Raw genomic sequence first — 16,340 nt, 5'->3', positions numbered from 1 at the left:
TAGCAATAAAAAATAAGCCCACCAACAAAATGATAAATTTCAAAATTATGATTCGAGAAAGAAGACAGGTTCAAAAAGAGTATATATTACATGATTCCATTTATATAAAACTCTGGAAATTACAAACTAATTTATAGTGACAGCACATCAGTGGTTGCATGGGGATTGAAGGGAGTAAGGTAAGGCTGAAGGGAGGAATTACAAAGGGGCACAAAGAAACTTTTGAGTGTGGTATGTTATCTTCATTGCAGTGATAATTTCATAGGTGTACGTATATCTCAAAATCCAACAGATTGTATACTTAATAAATCTGTGCATTTTGTTGTATTTTAACTAAAAAAAAAAAAAAAGATCCTGAGACAGCTAAGAAATCGGTTCATAAAATAAGAACATGTGAAAGAGAACAAAACAGGAAAGAACTCTTGGAAGTCATATATGTGAATGTAAAAATAAAGAAGTCAATAAAAGAAGAGAAACTATCCCAGAAAGTAGAATTAAAAGAGGCAGAACAAGGAGAGAAAAGATAAGAGACTTAGAAGATGAATCCTTTCAGTAACTATTTGCAGTTCCTTGAAGAGAGAAAAGATTATATGGGAGAAACAATTATGTAAGAAATAGAAGAAATTCTTAGAACTGAGAGATACATGCCCAGATTAAAAGGCCCAATTGAGTACCTAGCATAAAGAATGGAAAGATAAAGAAAAAGGAAGACGTGCATTAAGGTATCTCAATAATTAGTACAAATTTTCAAAATACAATAGAGAAGACTCCATGAACTTCCAGAGACAAAAAGACAGATGACACATAAAGGAATAAAAACGAAATTGGTACCAGAGTTCAGAGCAACACCGGATGTATGTCTTCAAAATTCTGAAGAAAAATGATTTTCAATCTAGAATTCTCTACCAAACTGTCAATCAAGTGTGAAAATAGAATAAAGACATTTCGGATATGGAGAGGCTCCCAAAATTTATCTCCAAGCACCATTTTTCAGAAATTCTCAGAGGATGTGCACCACTAAAACAAAAGATTAAGAAAGGAAGGAATGGGATCCAGGAAATAGGATTCAACCTAGGAAGGTAGCAAAGATAAATACTAGGATGATGGCTCTGTAGCAAGCCTAGAGAACAGGCAGTGCAGATTGCAACAATAATACAGACAGCTCTACAAAGAAGGTCTCCAGGAAAAATTTAAAAAGGAATTTATAGATCACTGCGTATGTTTGAGCATTTGCGGGAGGGGCAGGTGGGAACACTGATAAGGATTTAAGTTGCATTTGTAAAAAATTTAAGGATGAATTCATTCGTATTTTTAAAAATAAAAATGATTCAGGAAAGAAAATGAAACCATAGTATACTACTGGCTTTGCGGTCAACAATATTTACTTAAGTTTTAATACAACCATTAGAATAGCTACTATCAGAAAACATACAATAACAAGTGTTGGCAGAGATGTAAAGAAATTGGAACCCCTAGGCATTGTTGGTGGAGTTGTAAAATAGTGCAACCACTATGTCAAACAGTATGGAGTTTCCTCGAAAAATTAAAAGTAGAACTACCATATATGATCCAGCAATCCCACTTCTGGGTACATATCCAAAAGAATTGAAAGCAAGATCGTCAAGAGTTACCTTCACACCCATGTTCATAGCAGCACTATTCACAATAGCCAAGAGGTTAAAGAGACCCAAATGTCCAATGAAGGGTAAATGGATAAACAAAATGTGGTACATACATACAATGAGATATTATTCAGTCACAAAGAGGAAAGAAATTCTGGCACACTGTGAATGAACCTTGAGGAAATCCAAAAATCCTAAGTGAAATAAGCCAGTCACAAAACGACAAGTAATGTATGATTCCACTTATACGAGGTATCTAAAGTAGTCAAATTCATAGAAACAAAGTACAATAGTGGTTACCAGGAGCTTTGGGGAAGGGAAAAAGATTAGTTGTTTTTTAATGGGTAGAGAGTTTGAGATTGTACAGATAAAAAATTTCTAGAGATGTTTCATAATGATGTGAATAAACACTACTGAACTATATACTTAAAAATGGTTAAGAAGGTAAATGTTATGTTTACCTCCAACAATTAAAAAAAAAGACTAATAGGGTCATGTCAGAAGACACAGGAGCCCACTTAAAAGAGATCGCATGAGTCAAATCTGGGACAAATCAAAAAGAATAGTAACTATAATTGATTATAATACACTGATGTAAAAAAATCCATGAATCAACAGTTATATTAAAAAAAAATCTTTATAAAGAATGCTAGCTAATAATTGTAGAAGAAACGATAGATTTAGAAAATCAGCATTTTCTACCCAACTCTCTATGTAGCAGCCGATTCAGATAAGGATCATCGATGACTACTCAAAACATTAGGTGAATTGCTGTGGAATGGGATATTCAAATGGTACGAAAGTATCACCCCACAGATGACTTACTAATTACAAAAGGGAAATGTACCTTACGATGGAGAAATGTGACAGTTAACGCTTTAATAAAGTGATCAAACTTAGCATCACTATTAGTGGAACAACCTATTATTAGGTGGTACCTCCTAATTTGATACAGGATGAATAGACAACAGTATCTATGAATTATTCCAGCCAAAAATGCTTAATCTGAATCGACTCCCACCTCTAGACCCAACTTCCAGTTTACAGGAAATACAGGTGATAGCAGAACAAATTAAATGACACCACAAGGAAACAAACAATTCAAAATGTGGGACAATCTACAAAACCAGTGACCTATATTAAGAGAGACTAAGGAGACAATAGTTAAACACGTGAACCTTGATTAGATCCTGTTTTAACAATTTACGAGACATTTTTGGGACTGGGGAAACTGGAATATGGTGTGGATATTAGATGATTTTAAGAAATTATGAATATAAACTGGCAATAAACATATAAAAAATGTTTAACCTCACTATTAGAACAAAATATGTTAAAATTTACCTATCAAATTGTGACAATAAAAAATACAATTTGTGGGGGCAGGACAATCTGGTAACATGTAACAAAAGTTTTTAAAATGTTTATATACTTTACCCAGCAACTCCACTTCTAGGCATTCATCCTATAGAAATAAGAGTTGTACATAAACATTTATTGACCAGAATGTTCACTGCTGCATTACCAATGAAAATGGACACAATCTAATTATCCAAGATGAAATAATAAATTATATAATACTTTGTAATCATTAAAAATCTTAATCTGAGATATTTAACATGGTAAAGTCTTTAAAACACCTTAAGTAAAAAGAAGAGAGTAGTTACTTTTTGTGATCCTAGAGGGCAGAACTAGGAACTACCACTAGAAATTACAGGGAAGTAGAGTTTGGCTCAAAGTAAGGAATAACTTTCTAACAACTAGAACTTTGAAAGCAATGAATGACCTCCTTCATGAGGCAATGAGTTTTGCACTATTAGAACTCTAAGCAAAGGCTAAATGGTCACCTGGCAAAGATACGTGGAATAGATTTATGTGTTAGAAGACTAATGAGAAGATATTAATGGTCCTTTTTCTACTCTAAGAACTTATAATTTCATATAAAGTTGTCCATTAGCTGGGATGTCAGGTAGTGGCTGGTAGTTCTTTGTAAATGCTATTAAAGAACCACATGGCACTAAACTAAAAAGAGATTACATCTGTATCAGAACAACAGAGTTAAAGGATGATTTATATTATTATATTTTGAATCAGTAATATATACATTATTGATAAAATGAAAGAAGATGATTAACCCAATGGAGAGGATTCAAACTGAATTGGCAGGAACTACACTGGACTCTGTTCCCTACTAATTTCTCTACATCTATTAAAGAACTTGAAAAGTTATACTTTGTCAAGTTGAAATAGCACTAAACATGTTCCCTCTTTATATATAAACAGAGAAGAGATGAAGACTATGCCCCCGTCACCACTGCAAAATGGTATACAAAATCTTTAAATTTTGGATATATGAATACTGGGCAGTGGGAAGTGACACACGAACTTACTATCACACTGGGTTCCTGGAAGACAGAAGCAAGCACTGGAAGCCTGTGAAATTTTTAGAAATGGTAATGTTGAAAATTCTTAAAATATTCAACTGTCAAAAAAGAATCTCCTAAAAGATGCACCTTTTAAAAAATAATCTTTTATTATGGAAAATTTCAAAAACACACAAGTGTATAATAGTATAATGAACCCCCACATACCCATCACTAAGCTTCATTTATCAACATTTTGTTAAAGCTGTTTCTTCTAATTTTCCAGGCTGGGTTTTTTGTTTTTGTTTTTAAGATTTAAAAACAAACACTTGACATCATACTATTTTACCTATAAAATTCTCAATATGAAAAATACGCTTTCTTGCTAATAATACTAAGTAGTCAATAAATATTGTTAGTTATTATGGCTAGGTGCTGTTTCATGCATTATACTTGTACTTACATGTATAGTTTTCACAAAAGCTAAGTCTCGTTATTACCCCTATTTTACAAATGAGAAAACTGAGTTTTTATTGGTCCGAGGTCACACAGCCAGTAAGCAATGGTGCTTAGATATGAATCCAGAAGTTGTCTAGACTTTACACTCCCAACTACTAAAATATGCTGCCTTTCCTCTATACTAGTTATTCTATCTGTTCCTTATGGGATATAGATTAGATTGTTGTGATAAAATGGGAAAGAGACTGCTAAATAGGATAAGACAATGAAAAAGATGCTATAAATAAGCACCTGCTCATTGCTTTTCTTGTGAAATGTTTTTTTCTAAATGCCCCAAATGAGAAAGAAAAATGTAACTGGCTATGTCAGTGTCAACTGCCTAGGATATAAAAGAAAGTCACCTCATGGAGGAAAAAGCAATGATCAAGCTTCTTAAAGAGGCTGAATATAGACAAACTTCTTTTAATCTGCTCCTCCAATGACCTGGATAGTGTGGGAGGGTGGTCGGCGGGGGGAGTCTTTAGTTCTTCCAGACCTTTAAAATAGTTCAAACAAAGAGATCTCACAAATAGAGGGCTGAGCAATCAGTATAAGTAGTATCTGACTGCTTAATGAAATATCTGAGTAAAAAACAAAAGGACCAGGAATAAAAAGTTCTTCTGACCAATGTTTCAAGAGTTATAAACCTTTCACTCACAGCTTTATAAAACAAAACAAAACAAAAAACTACTAAATAATTCAAGATATGTCAAAGAAAGGGGAGATTCCTCTTATCTTTGGCCAAAAAATTCTTCTAAAACTCTCCTTAGTGATCTTGGAATAATTGAACTAATTATCTTCTCTGTGGAGCCTACCTAGAGCATTCTCTTTCCCCATTTTCGCTCTCCCCAAACACAAACAGAAGGGCTCTTTCCTGCTCCTACTGTACATCATACATAACTCTATTAGAGCAGTAAACAATATTGCAGTGTAATTATCTTTTCCTTCTCCGGACTATCAATTCCCAGAGGGCCAAGATCATACTTTACTTCTCTTTACATTTCCAATCCCTAATCTTCAAACCTAGCACTACTGAAAGTACTCAAGAAAGGTTTGCTGAATGAATAAAGAAGCTACAGATGACAGATCTTTGTGAGAAGGAATTCTTTTATCAGTATCTTTCTGTTATCAATGGGGCAATCTGAACTCTGGCGTTGCCCCAGCGGCATGGGGTGGTTCTCAGTTCTTCACTGCCAACGCAGCAAAGAATTACAGGTCAGCGAGATTTCTAAAAAGATTTATTACAAGTATATTTTAGAAGGAGACAGGCCACATTAAGGAAGGCTGTAGCCCTGTGAACTTTGGGAAGTGAAAAGATAAAAATAGAGTATGCTCCAAGGGAAGAGCGGATTCTCAGCAAAGAGGGCTGTAACAATCCTCTCTGGGAAAGTCTATTATGGCCACAATGGGTGGTTACAAAGGCGTTTCTAAATGACTGGCACGTGAAGTAATTGATGGACATTTGACTGCTATATAACTCCCTGCCTAATGTGCATGCAGTTACCCAGAATTCAATCTGTTATAATTAGATTCACGAACTTATAGGCACAGGAATAATATTATAATGATGGTATGATGAGGCTGAAGTTGTGGGCAGGTTAGGGTATGACCTTCTGCACAAGTGTCTGTGGCCGGATTAAACCAGCTATACATTTATGGCCCTCCGGTCCTTTCTCTCTCAGGATGCAGGAGTGATTCTTTAACTACAAATGGGGTGTTCTTTGGGCAGTCTTTGGGTGGTCTCTGGGCTGAGCCTTCATTCCTTTGTTCCCATCACTCATGTCTAACTCTCTAACATATCTAACCAATGCACCTTCGGTACAGCCCACAAGTTTTTTAGTTGTTTTCCCATCAGCCAATAGTTCTGGATGAATGATAACATGAACTATAGTCTCTTGAGGACTGGAGAAAGAATCTAGCCAGTTTGGTTTGCAATAGGTTTTAATGAACTAGGGATGACTAGGCCTGAAGAATCTCAAGGTAGCCAAAGCCTTTCGAGAGCTTTTATTTAGATGCCAAGATGCGGGATGGAATTTGAAATGCCTGCTTTTTTACATTTAAATGCTAAAGACAATAGGAAAAATAAACAATTCCAAATAAAAATCAATGATTATTAAGGAGTGCCTGATCATCCACCTCGACTACTTTTCAGACAAAAAATCCCTAGCAAAAAAGTACCGTTCTGGTTATAGCTCTCAGCCATGGGAAGGTACTCTTAATGTACTGGTATGAGTCTCTTTGGACCCCTAATACTGGTTAGCCCAACCACTTTGAGGAGCATTTGGGTAGGCAATTCCTTAAAGTGAAAATTTTGGGAAGAAAGTTATCTTTCTTATTGGTTAAGAAAATTCAAAATAATCTCCCAGTTTAAGCTATATTACACTGGGAAAAAAACGTCCCATCACATTTTTACATGCTATTATTTGGTTACCGTGTTACCTTGGTTATTAGAGTCCACTGGGCCTTCTATATGAGCAAAGACATTCTTGAGATAAATTTGCTTCTTCTGTTCTAGATCTGATTGTGAAAATGTCGGCACATTAGTCCTTGAACAAAACAAACCAGGAGAAAAAACAGTCCATTAGAATCATGAGTATAATGCTTTCTTGAGAGAAGTTATATACTGCTAATCAATTAGAACTTCCAGAGGCAAAATACGAAGAACCAGTGACAGAAAATAATGTTAGTCACATAATATGAAGCTAAAATAAAATATGGAATTGAGAGAAAAAAGGAGAAATATATACAATCTCCCATTAACAAGGCATAGGAAAGTGAAGACTACCTAGTATCTCAAGAGTTTGTTGAGTAATTCAAGGTTAGTCAGAAAATAGCTAACTTCATAAAGCCACAGAAAAACTGATAAGGACCAAAAAAAAAAAAACTCCAAAAACCAAAACCAAACAAAACAAACAGCTGAATCTGGCAGTTAGAACATTGGTGACCTTGGCAAGAACAATGCCTGGCCCTTGCTCATACTGACTGTACTATACTGAGGAGTCTATGGATGAGAATATTGAGAAAGTCAATTTATTACTGTTCCAAGTAGCCTGGCTTGTGTTCTATGGTATAATTTCCATTGTAAGCAATTTAGTTTCCTTTAAATTCTGCAAACAAAGAAAAACAAAACAAAACGAGAATTGAGGTGATAGTCAAAGGGGATTTTAGCCTTATATTTTAAATTTTCAAAAGCAGAATAAATGTATTATCTGTGTAATCAAAGATTCTTTTTAAAAATCTTATTGTAACGAAGCCAATGTGGCTTAACCTAAAAAACAGCTTTGCTAACTGAAAAGGCCCACGTAGAGACACTGCCATCTCCTGGCAACAAGAGCATAGATTGAAAAGGTGACCCAAATCTTCAACCTCTATAAAAATTTTTCCCCAAGGACAGTTGTATGCAAGTTGGGAGAGATAACTAAATGCTTTTCTAGTTATATTTTAACAATTTTGTTAAAAATTATTCTAACCTCCTACCATATGTGATCAGGCTTTCCCAAACATAGGAAAAGAAATCTTGCGTTTACACAGTGCTTTCAATAACGTCTTTTTTGCTCTTCAAAATAATCCTGTGAGGCAGCCGAGAAGGCATCATTAGCCTTGTTTTATTGATAAACTGAGTTCAGAGATTATTTGACTTGCCCAAGGTCACACAGCTGGCTATTGGTGGTCCTAAAACTTCAAGTATGCTTGCTCTTGGTACAGAGTTTTTTGTCCACACTACAAGGAAACTGAGGAGGGAAAGAAAGAAATTCAAGAGAACCAAAAGAAACTAGAATATTTCATTATACTGTTACCTCGTTTTGGCTTGCAGAACAGGAATGACTTTGCCTAGTCTTCTCTCAGGGGCTTTCAGTTTCCCAGAATCCTTGTCAAGAACATCCTGCTTTTTTTTCAGAGCAGAAGGAAAGATGATCCTTAGTTATAATAACTGAGCATACTATTTATGAAAATATTCTTAAACTAAAGGCCTCAAAATTTATCCTTGACCCCCCAACTGTATACCAAGAACAATGGTGGGTGCTTTAACTGAGATTGGTGACTGTAATCTTAAGGAAAAAAAAGAACCCTAAGCAGTAGGGGTTATTAATCACATTTGGCAGAAAGGGAATCAGGCTCAAAGAGGTTAAGTAAATTGTCCAAGATTTTTCAGCTCTTCCAAGGCTAACTCAGAGCTGGTGCTATATCTCATACAGCAATATAACTAAAGATTGAGACTTAGGCTACAGCCCAAAGGAAAAATAACAGTAAAATCATCTGTAATTATTCAATAAGCAATAATTTAATATCATGTGCATTACTGTTAATATATTATATTAATCTTTACTATATCATGAAATATTATTTATTCCAACTTATAGATAAGAAATGTGAAGGAAGAGAGGCGCTAAACAATTTGTTAAGGGTGTCAGTGCTCGAAAGGATTCAAACCCCAATTTGTCTAAATACAAAGCTCTGCTATTCAGCTTCTGAATGAAAATGTTTTTCTATTCATTTTGAAATAATATACTTACGTTGTTTGATGAGCTGGAAACGACTGGATACTTCATCTCACAACTTGATTTATGTGATCCATTTCTCCAGGATGACCCCATATTAGGAGTCTCTGAATGGTTCAAGATCTGAGAGGATACAGGTTTAAGTTTCTTACTGTCAGGCATACTTTTATCAGAGGCAGTTTGTTGAAAGTTATTGTTTGGAGAAGGGAGCAGAGGCCCATCCCAGGTAGAGTTATCAAGGCTGATCTCTTCAGATTCAGTGCAAAGTTTGCTCTTATTTGGGCTAAGACCATCTTCTCTCATCTCTTCTCCAAGGGGAGAGGGTTTTTCAATATCTTTGGAGGTATCAGTCTTGTCCTTATCAAGCACAGCATCACAAACTGTTGGATCAAATGGTGCAACAACTGTTAATTTTACCGGATTCTTTTCTAGTACAGAGTGTCTGTTTAATGGTTTAGTAGGAGTTGGTCCATTACCAACTGATGTACTTAGTTGAGGTAATTTGAAGAGGCCGGGAGTCTCAGCTACTGGTCCCAAACTGTACAACAAATTTTTCTCTTGTGGAGTGTCAGGCAGAATTTGACTTCCTCTCCTTCCCTTCTCAACATGACTGCTGTCATCTTTAAGCAACCCTCCTCCACAAGAAAAGTGCTTATTTGATTGGTCATCATCCTTCAATAGCTCCTGAATCTCTTCCTCCGTGAAACTGAGATGGTCATCATCTTCTTCTCCATCAGACAACTCCAGCAAGGAGTCATCCAATTCATCCTCATCTGAGGAATCCCAAGAAAATGGAGCATTGTCTTTAGGCAAGACAGAGGTACCAGAAGACTGTTCAGAAGGCATTAGTGAGCACATCATATCTGGAGAAATAAAAGGCGGTTTTGCTGAGGAACAGGAAATAACTTTTACCAACTCTAATCTGCTCTATAGAATGGTGGCGTCTTAATATTTCAAATTGCACTGTGACCTGTAACATAAAAAATCATGTAAAAATATTTAACCTCACCAGAAACATGGAAATCCATATCAGAATAATCAGATACTTTTTTTCCAATCAATATGGTAACACTTAAGATGACATGATAATCTAGGTTGGTGGGGATGTGAGAAAAAGCACCCTATACACTATCAGTGAGGATATAAGTCAGCACAATATTTTGTGGAGAGTAATTTGGCAGTACCATTGGACCCAGTAATTTCACTTCTGGAAGTTTAACCTACCGAAATACCCATACAAATGCACATGGATATATTTATAAGGATGTCCAAAGCAGCATTATGCAAAATAGCCAAATACTGGAGACAACATAATTGTCCATCACCAGAACAGTACAGTAAAATCATGGTACATTCAAGCTATATACTATTTACACCTATAGTAGTCTCTCCTTATCTGCTGTTTCACTTTTCACTGTTTCAGCTACCTGAGGTTTCAGTTACCCAAAGTCAAGCAAGTTTCAAAAATGTTAAATAGAAAATTACAAAAATAAACAATTCTTAAGTTTTAAATCACACACCGTTCTGAGCAGCATGACCAATCTCACACCATCCCACTGTCCTGTCCAGAACATGAACATCCCTTTGCCCAGTATATATCCATGCTGTGTACACTACCTTCCCATTAGTCACTTAGTAGCCATCTGTTATCAGATCAACTGTCATGGTATCACAGTGCTTGTGCTCAAGTCGCCCTTATTTTAATAATGGCCCCAGAGCACAATAATGATGTTGGCAATTCAAGTATCGTAAAGAGAAGCTGTAAAGTGCTTCCTTTAAGTGAAAAAGAATGTATATATAGGAAAAAACATAGTATACAGAGGGTTAAGTACTATCTGCAGTTTCAGGCATCCAGTAGGGGTCCTGGAACATATCCTCTGTGGATAAGTGGGGACTACAGTATTTAAATACACAATGAAGTAGACCTGTAATATACTGTCATGGAATAATATCCACCACATACCAACAAGACAAATATATATTATGTAAAATGTTTAAATTTTCAGTTTACACTTTTTAGAAAAACAAACATATTACTTGTGAAATTCAAAAAATAATAATAAACTTTAAGAACACAAGAATTGTCTTCCATACTGTGTGGAGCTGCTGGCATGATCTCTGCCTTTGCCACGAGACCAAATGGAAAAAGGTTTCAGCTCCTGCTAGCTGTTCCTTTCAGGAGACTTGTCAAAATGATTGACTCCCACCTTCCTGCAGGCATAAAGAAAATTAGAGGATCTTCTCATCACTTTCAACTCCACTAATTACAAAGTCAACTGTATTATGCTTTAAGGTGCTCCATGTATTAATTTTGATCTTGATTTTTTTTTAAATACCAGAAAGTTGGATTTTGAGTCAAGAACATCCTTCAGAGGAAAAATTATGCAACCAAGGAACTAGTTTTGTTGCAATAATTTACTTTCTTGAGAGTATTATTTGCTCTAGTAGGATGAATACTGGCTTGGGAGTCCAAAGACTTGGATTGTAGTCCTGGTTCTGTCAATAACAAGCTATGATAATTTGGGCAAGCCAACTTAACCATTTGGACTTGCTTCCTCATTTATAAAATGGGGAAGAGATGGAAAATGGAGACTAGGCAATGTCTAATTTCACCAAGATCTAAAAGTTAATCATGACCACACATACAAAAGTTTCATTTTCAATATATATATAAATGCAAAGAACGAGTCTAAAAAACACAAACACAAAATTGATGAATGCTATCACCCGTGGGGAGACTGAGAGAAGTCAAGGGGAGCATTTAGTCAGTATTACTTAACTTTTCTACTTGAATATTTATATATTACTTGTTTAACTAAAACCTAGTTTTTAAACAGCTAATGATTGATCTGTAATTATTTTCCAGATGGGAAAGGTGATAGAAAGCTATCACATGTAACATGTGAGAAGCTACAAGAAACGCTTAAACACTAAACTCAATAATTTGGAAAATTTCTTATAGTCCTTTAACTGTGAATTTTCCCCTCTCTAGTTCCCTCCATACCACACCCCGAATTTTAGCTTTAGTTTGTGCATTCTTTCAGAAAACATTCCTGAGCTATCATCACACGGCACTAAGCTAGATAATAGGTTTCTATATGATTTCTAAGAAATAAAGATGTGGTTTCCACCCTCAAGGAATGTATAATCTTGCCAGTGAGACAACATTTAAAGATATACACCAATATGAGGAAATATAAAATGGTATGGAAATAAAGTTCTGGAGAAAAAGAAAGGTAGGGATTACAGAATTTTAAAATTTGTAATGCACAGTATTGTTAACTGTAGTCACCATGCTGTGAATATTTATATATTACTTGTTTAACTACAAGTTTAACTACAAGTAATATATAAATATTCACAGCATGGTGACTACAGTTAACAATACTGTATTTTATTCCTGAAAGTTGTTAATAGATCTTAAAAGTTCTCATAAGAAAAAAATGAGAACTATCTTATATATGTTAACTAAACTTATTGTGGTGATCATATCACAATATGTACATATATCAAACCATTATGTTATACACCTTAAACTAATACAAAACTGGGGGAGGAATAAATAAAAGGAAAAAGAAGGAAACTAGTTCAACTTACTCATCTTAGAAATGAAGTGGGACAAAAAGGGAAGAAATATTAAGCACCTATTATAAAGCAGGCACTATGAGTTATTTTACAACTCCAATTTAATCCTACAACTTAATTCTGTAACAGATCTTACCAAAGAAACGAAGGTCCATACATTGGAATTGGTCCAAACATTGCAAATGGACCAAATAAGGTCCATACATTGCAAATGGCTGATGTGTCTTAAACTTACAGCTGCTGATTTTTTTCTCTTATTTTACCAGCAACTGTTGTGAGAGAGTTCCAGGCACTGAAGCAGGTGCTTCTATGGAAAGAAAAGTAATTTCTCTACCCAAGGACTGAACTTTTTATAGTTATTTCTTTCTGAAGCAGTAAGAAACAAAGTTTACTTTTGGAAAAAAATTTTTTTACCTAAAGTCTGTGGCTGTCAAGCACAAGTATCACAGGCACTGGGGTTAAGCAGCAACATTTCTGAGAAGCCCTTTTTGAGCCAATACCCCCACTCTCACTCCAACTCCTTCCAAAAGGTCTAGTCCAAGCACCTGCTTGATCAAATGAAGAGTTCAATAGATTTTCACCCTTGCGAAACTAAAGTTTGGAGGAATAAAGTAACAACCAAGTACACAAAACTAGTAATTGTTGAACAAAGATCCAAAGGCAATGTTTTTTCTTGTTTTTGTTTTTTTTTTTTTCCCAATCACCCTTACCCAGGGTCAGTCAGCAAATGGGAAAGCCTTCTACATTCACTACATTCTCTAATGTACATGAAAGATTTTGGTGCCTTGGCAAAAATAATTTAAGCCACCTTATTATGCAAAGCCTTCCCTTGACTTCCCAGCCAGAACGGAAGAACAAGAGAAATACCCCTGAATGTGATCTAACTTCACTGGAAGAAAAATATCATTACTATACTGTGCACCCAGAAAACCAATCAATATCCTTCACAACCACTGAAAGCATCAATTCCTATGCCACACAACATCCAGGAGCACAGGACTGGCTCTTCTGAGTGTCTCTTCAATAAGTCTGGGAGCAAAAGCTTGCAAAATACCATACACATATAATTTTTAACTTGTACAAATCATTCTCTTCATAATTTTATTTCCTCATTTTTAAATAGTTTAATTAAAAACATACAAAAATAACGTAAATGCATAATGAAACTCCCACATACCCATTACCCAGCCCCAACAACTTTCAGCCCATAGCTAATATTGCCCCATGCACCTCCCCTCTTTACCGGATTATTTTGAAGCAAATCCCAGGCATCACATCAGTTTATCTGTAAATAACAAGAATTCCTTATCATATAATATCCACTTGAGATTTCCAATTATTGTCATAATTTTTTTAAGATTTAAAAAAAAATCAGAATCCAAATAAGGCCCATACATGGCAATTGGCTGACAGGTCTTGTACTTTAATATATATATTTTACATTTTCCTTGTAATTTATTTGTTAAAGAAATGATACCAAAATTGTACTTGGATACATACATATGTCATTAAATTAAAATATGCATAGGAATAAGAAACAACAAATCCAGGATAGTGGTTACCTCTGGTTGTGGGGAGGGAAGAGGAATGACGAGGAAGAATAAGAGCTTCAATTCTATCTGTAATGTTTTATTTCTTAAAAAAAGAAAAAAAAATACCTAAAACATGGCAACAAAAGATAAAGCTGAATGGTGAGTATAATGGTATTCATTACTATCTCACTTCCTATAATTTTTATATGCTTGAAATATTTGATAATAAAAACATTTTAAATTAGAGGTTAGTGGGGAAAGATATGATGATTACATTCTGGTTTCAAATGTCCTCCCCTATAAAATAAGGACCATCATAGTACCTCAAGGAGTTGCTGGAAAAAATAAATGAGATCATGAATATAAAGTGCTTAGCACAATGTAAAAGCTAAATAAGTAGTGGCTCTACTTATTATTTCACCCCACCCTCATCACCTCCTTGACTCCTGAAGAGACTAAAGAGAAGCATAGGAATGGTAGGAAAAAAGAGTGCTAAACTGGTAAGGAATTTCCTTCCCTAGTCCTTGCTTGTTAAGAAATTATCTGGTATGCTCTAATCTCTTCTAGTTTAACCCAGCATTCAACCACATTGTCACGAAAGACCAGGCAGTACAGACATCTGAAATATCAGGCAAATTCTGCAAATTAATGGTCACTGAATTATCTTGTAAAGAGAAACTAAATTAAAATTCAGAGACCTCAGAAATTCACATGAAATCTTTGAACCTCAATACAGATGAGAACACTCATCTGAAAAATGGGGAATTATTTGGTTAACTTCAAACACATATTATCATGAGGATCAAATGAGGGCATGTTTATGAAAGCACTCCAAACCTAAAAGCCCTATACTAATGAAAGTTGATATTTAATGAATTGGGGGTGGGGGATCTCTGATAAAACTGAAGTTCTAAAGTGAAGTTCCACAAGAGAGCCTTAGTATCTCTCTGCCATTCTACCATCACCTGCCTTTTTTGGCACTTGCTTTGTAACCTCCACCTAAAATATGAAGATCTCTTTATTTTTAAAGGAAGAATATTTTTCCCATCACCCAAGTCTGTCTCTTAATTTCTCTGCTCCCCATCCCTCTGTGACCCTATTCTGTCCTTCCACGTCTAATCTGTCCACCCCCTTCTTCACACTTCAGTTTACCACGCCCTCGCTCTGTTCTCTAACCTCCTGGTTGCAACCTCAGAAACTGGTTCCCTTTCTATTTTTATCATACCTAAGAAACCTATTTGCCTTAGAGCACAAAGCTTTATTCGGGCCACTGAAAATGGCAACGGCAGACAACCCCATATCCCTCTTTCAAGGCTCTAAAACAAAGACCATTAATTACCAAACTGGATCTGATAGATATGACCAAGGGCAAGGATTATTTCCAAGGGACAGAATTCTCCCACTGGCCTTTGATTTCCAACTTTTCCCAAATGCAATACATGTGAGGCACACTGCACAAAAGGAACTCAGTAGGCTTTACCACTCCATAAAAGGGGCATAACGTTTAAACAAAATCAAAGTGAACTGAAATTATCTGTAAGACTTGTGCAACCCTCTTTGAGGTAACTGGAAACGCTGTAGGACAGAAAAATCCAAGGCTGGAAACATCTGCTTTAAGTAACATTTCATTTTTAATGGCCCCAGGACTACTCCCACATGGGCATAGGAGACCAAACATTACTAAGCTGCAACACCGCGTTTCTTTTTAAAAAATAATTTAGGTTTTCTAAAGCTTGGAGTCTCTAACACGTCCACAAGAAACTGGAGGTCAGGTGGGGGCAGCAGGTGGGCAATTCAACCACTTCTTGGCCCGCTCCAGGGCCCACCCTGCGTGCCAACTACCTTCCCTCTAGCCCAGGGAGGGAACCGGCGGCGCCGCCAGTTTTAGAGAGCCGGGAGAAAGGGTGGCCCAATCCCACCCTTCGAGGGATGCCGCCTGACCTGCACGCCTTTAGAAATACAACAGCCGGCAGCACAGCATCGCCCCGGGGCAGGGCCTTCGCACTTCCCTCTTCCCTCCTCCGAAAAGACCAAGAATTCCCGCCTCCCCGTGGAAGGCGGGAGAAGCTTGGGCTTGATCCCTACCCCTCCCCCAGCAGGGGCAAAACTGCCCGTCCGCAGTCTAGCGTGGGTACCCCTCTTTCTGAGGATGGCTGCCCACATCCACACCGCAGCAGGACGAAAGCCCCCACTCTCCCGAGGGGCGGGTCACCTCCTCCCCACAACATCCAGGCGCGGCGG

General features: G+C 36.3%; 1 protein-coding gene across 29 annotated transcripts in view; it reads right to left on the bottom strand.

Annotated features, from left to right (window-relative positions):
- S100PBP (S100P binding protein) overlaps positions 1-16,340 on the bottom strand; it is a 31,911-nt gene that overhangs the window by 15,060 nt on the left and 511 nt on the right. For 4 of the 29 annotated variants that reach the window (XM_011357880.2, XM_011357875.2, XM_011357881.2 and 1 more), the window contains exons 2-5: positions 13,811-13,852; positions 8,998-9,845; positions 8,281-8,369; positions 6,923-7,029 (exon numbers count right to left, since the gene is read on the bottom strand). In XM_011357880.2, coding sequence (XP_011356182.1) covers positions 6,923-7,029; positions 8,281-8,369; positions 8,998-9,843 — 1,042 coding nt within the window. In that variant the 5' untranslated portion in view covers positions 9,844-9,845; positions 13,811-13,852. Of the gene's footprint in view, positions 1-3,999; positions 4,056-6,922; positions 7,030-8,280; positions 8,370-8,997; positions 9,953-11,076; positions 11,194-12,981; positions 13,116-13,810; positions 13,853-16,040; positions 16,310-16,340 lie in introns of those variants that run through there. The other 25 variants (XM_023529308.1, XM_023529312.1, XM_023529309.1 and 22 more) reach the window with 15 other exon arrangements.

Source organism: Pteropus vampyrus, unplaced genomic scaffold, assembly GCF_000151845.1.
Source record: "Pteropus vampyrus isolate Shadow unplaced genomic scaffold, Pvam_2.0 Scaffold36, whole genome shotgun sequence".
NCBI classification, from domain to species: Eukaryota; Metazoa; Chordata; class Mammalia; order Chiroptera; family Pteropodidae; genus Pteropus; species Pteropus vampyrus.
Note: the sequence above shows the minus strand (reverse complement) of the source record. Positions and strands in the feature narration are given on the sequence as shown.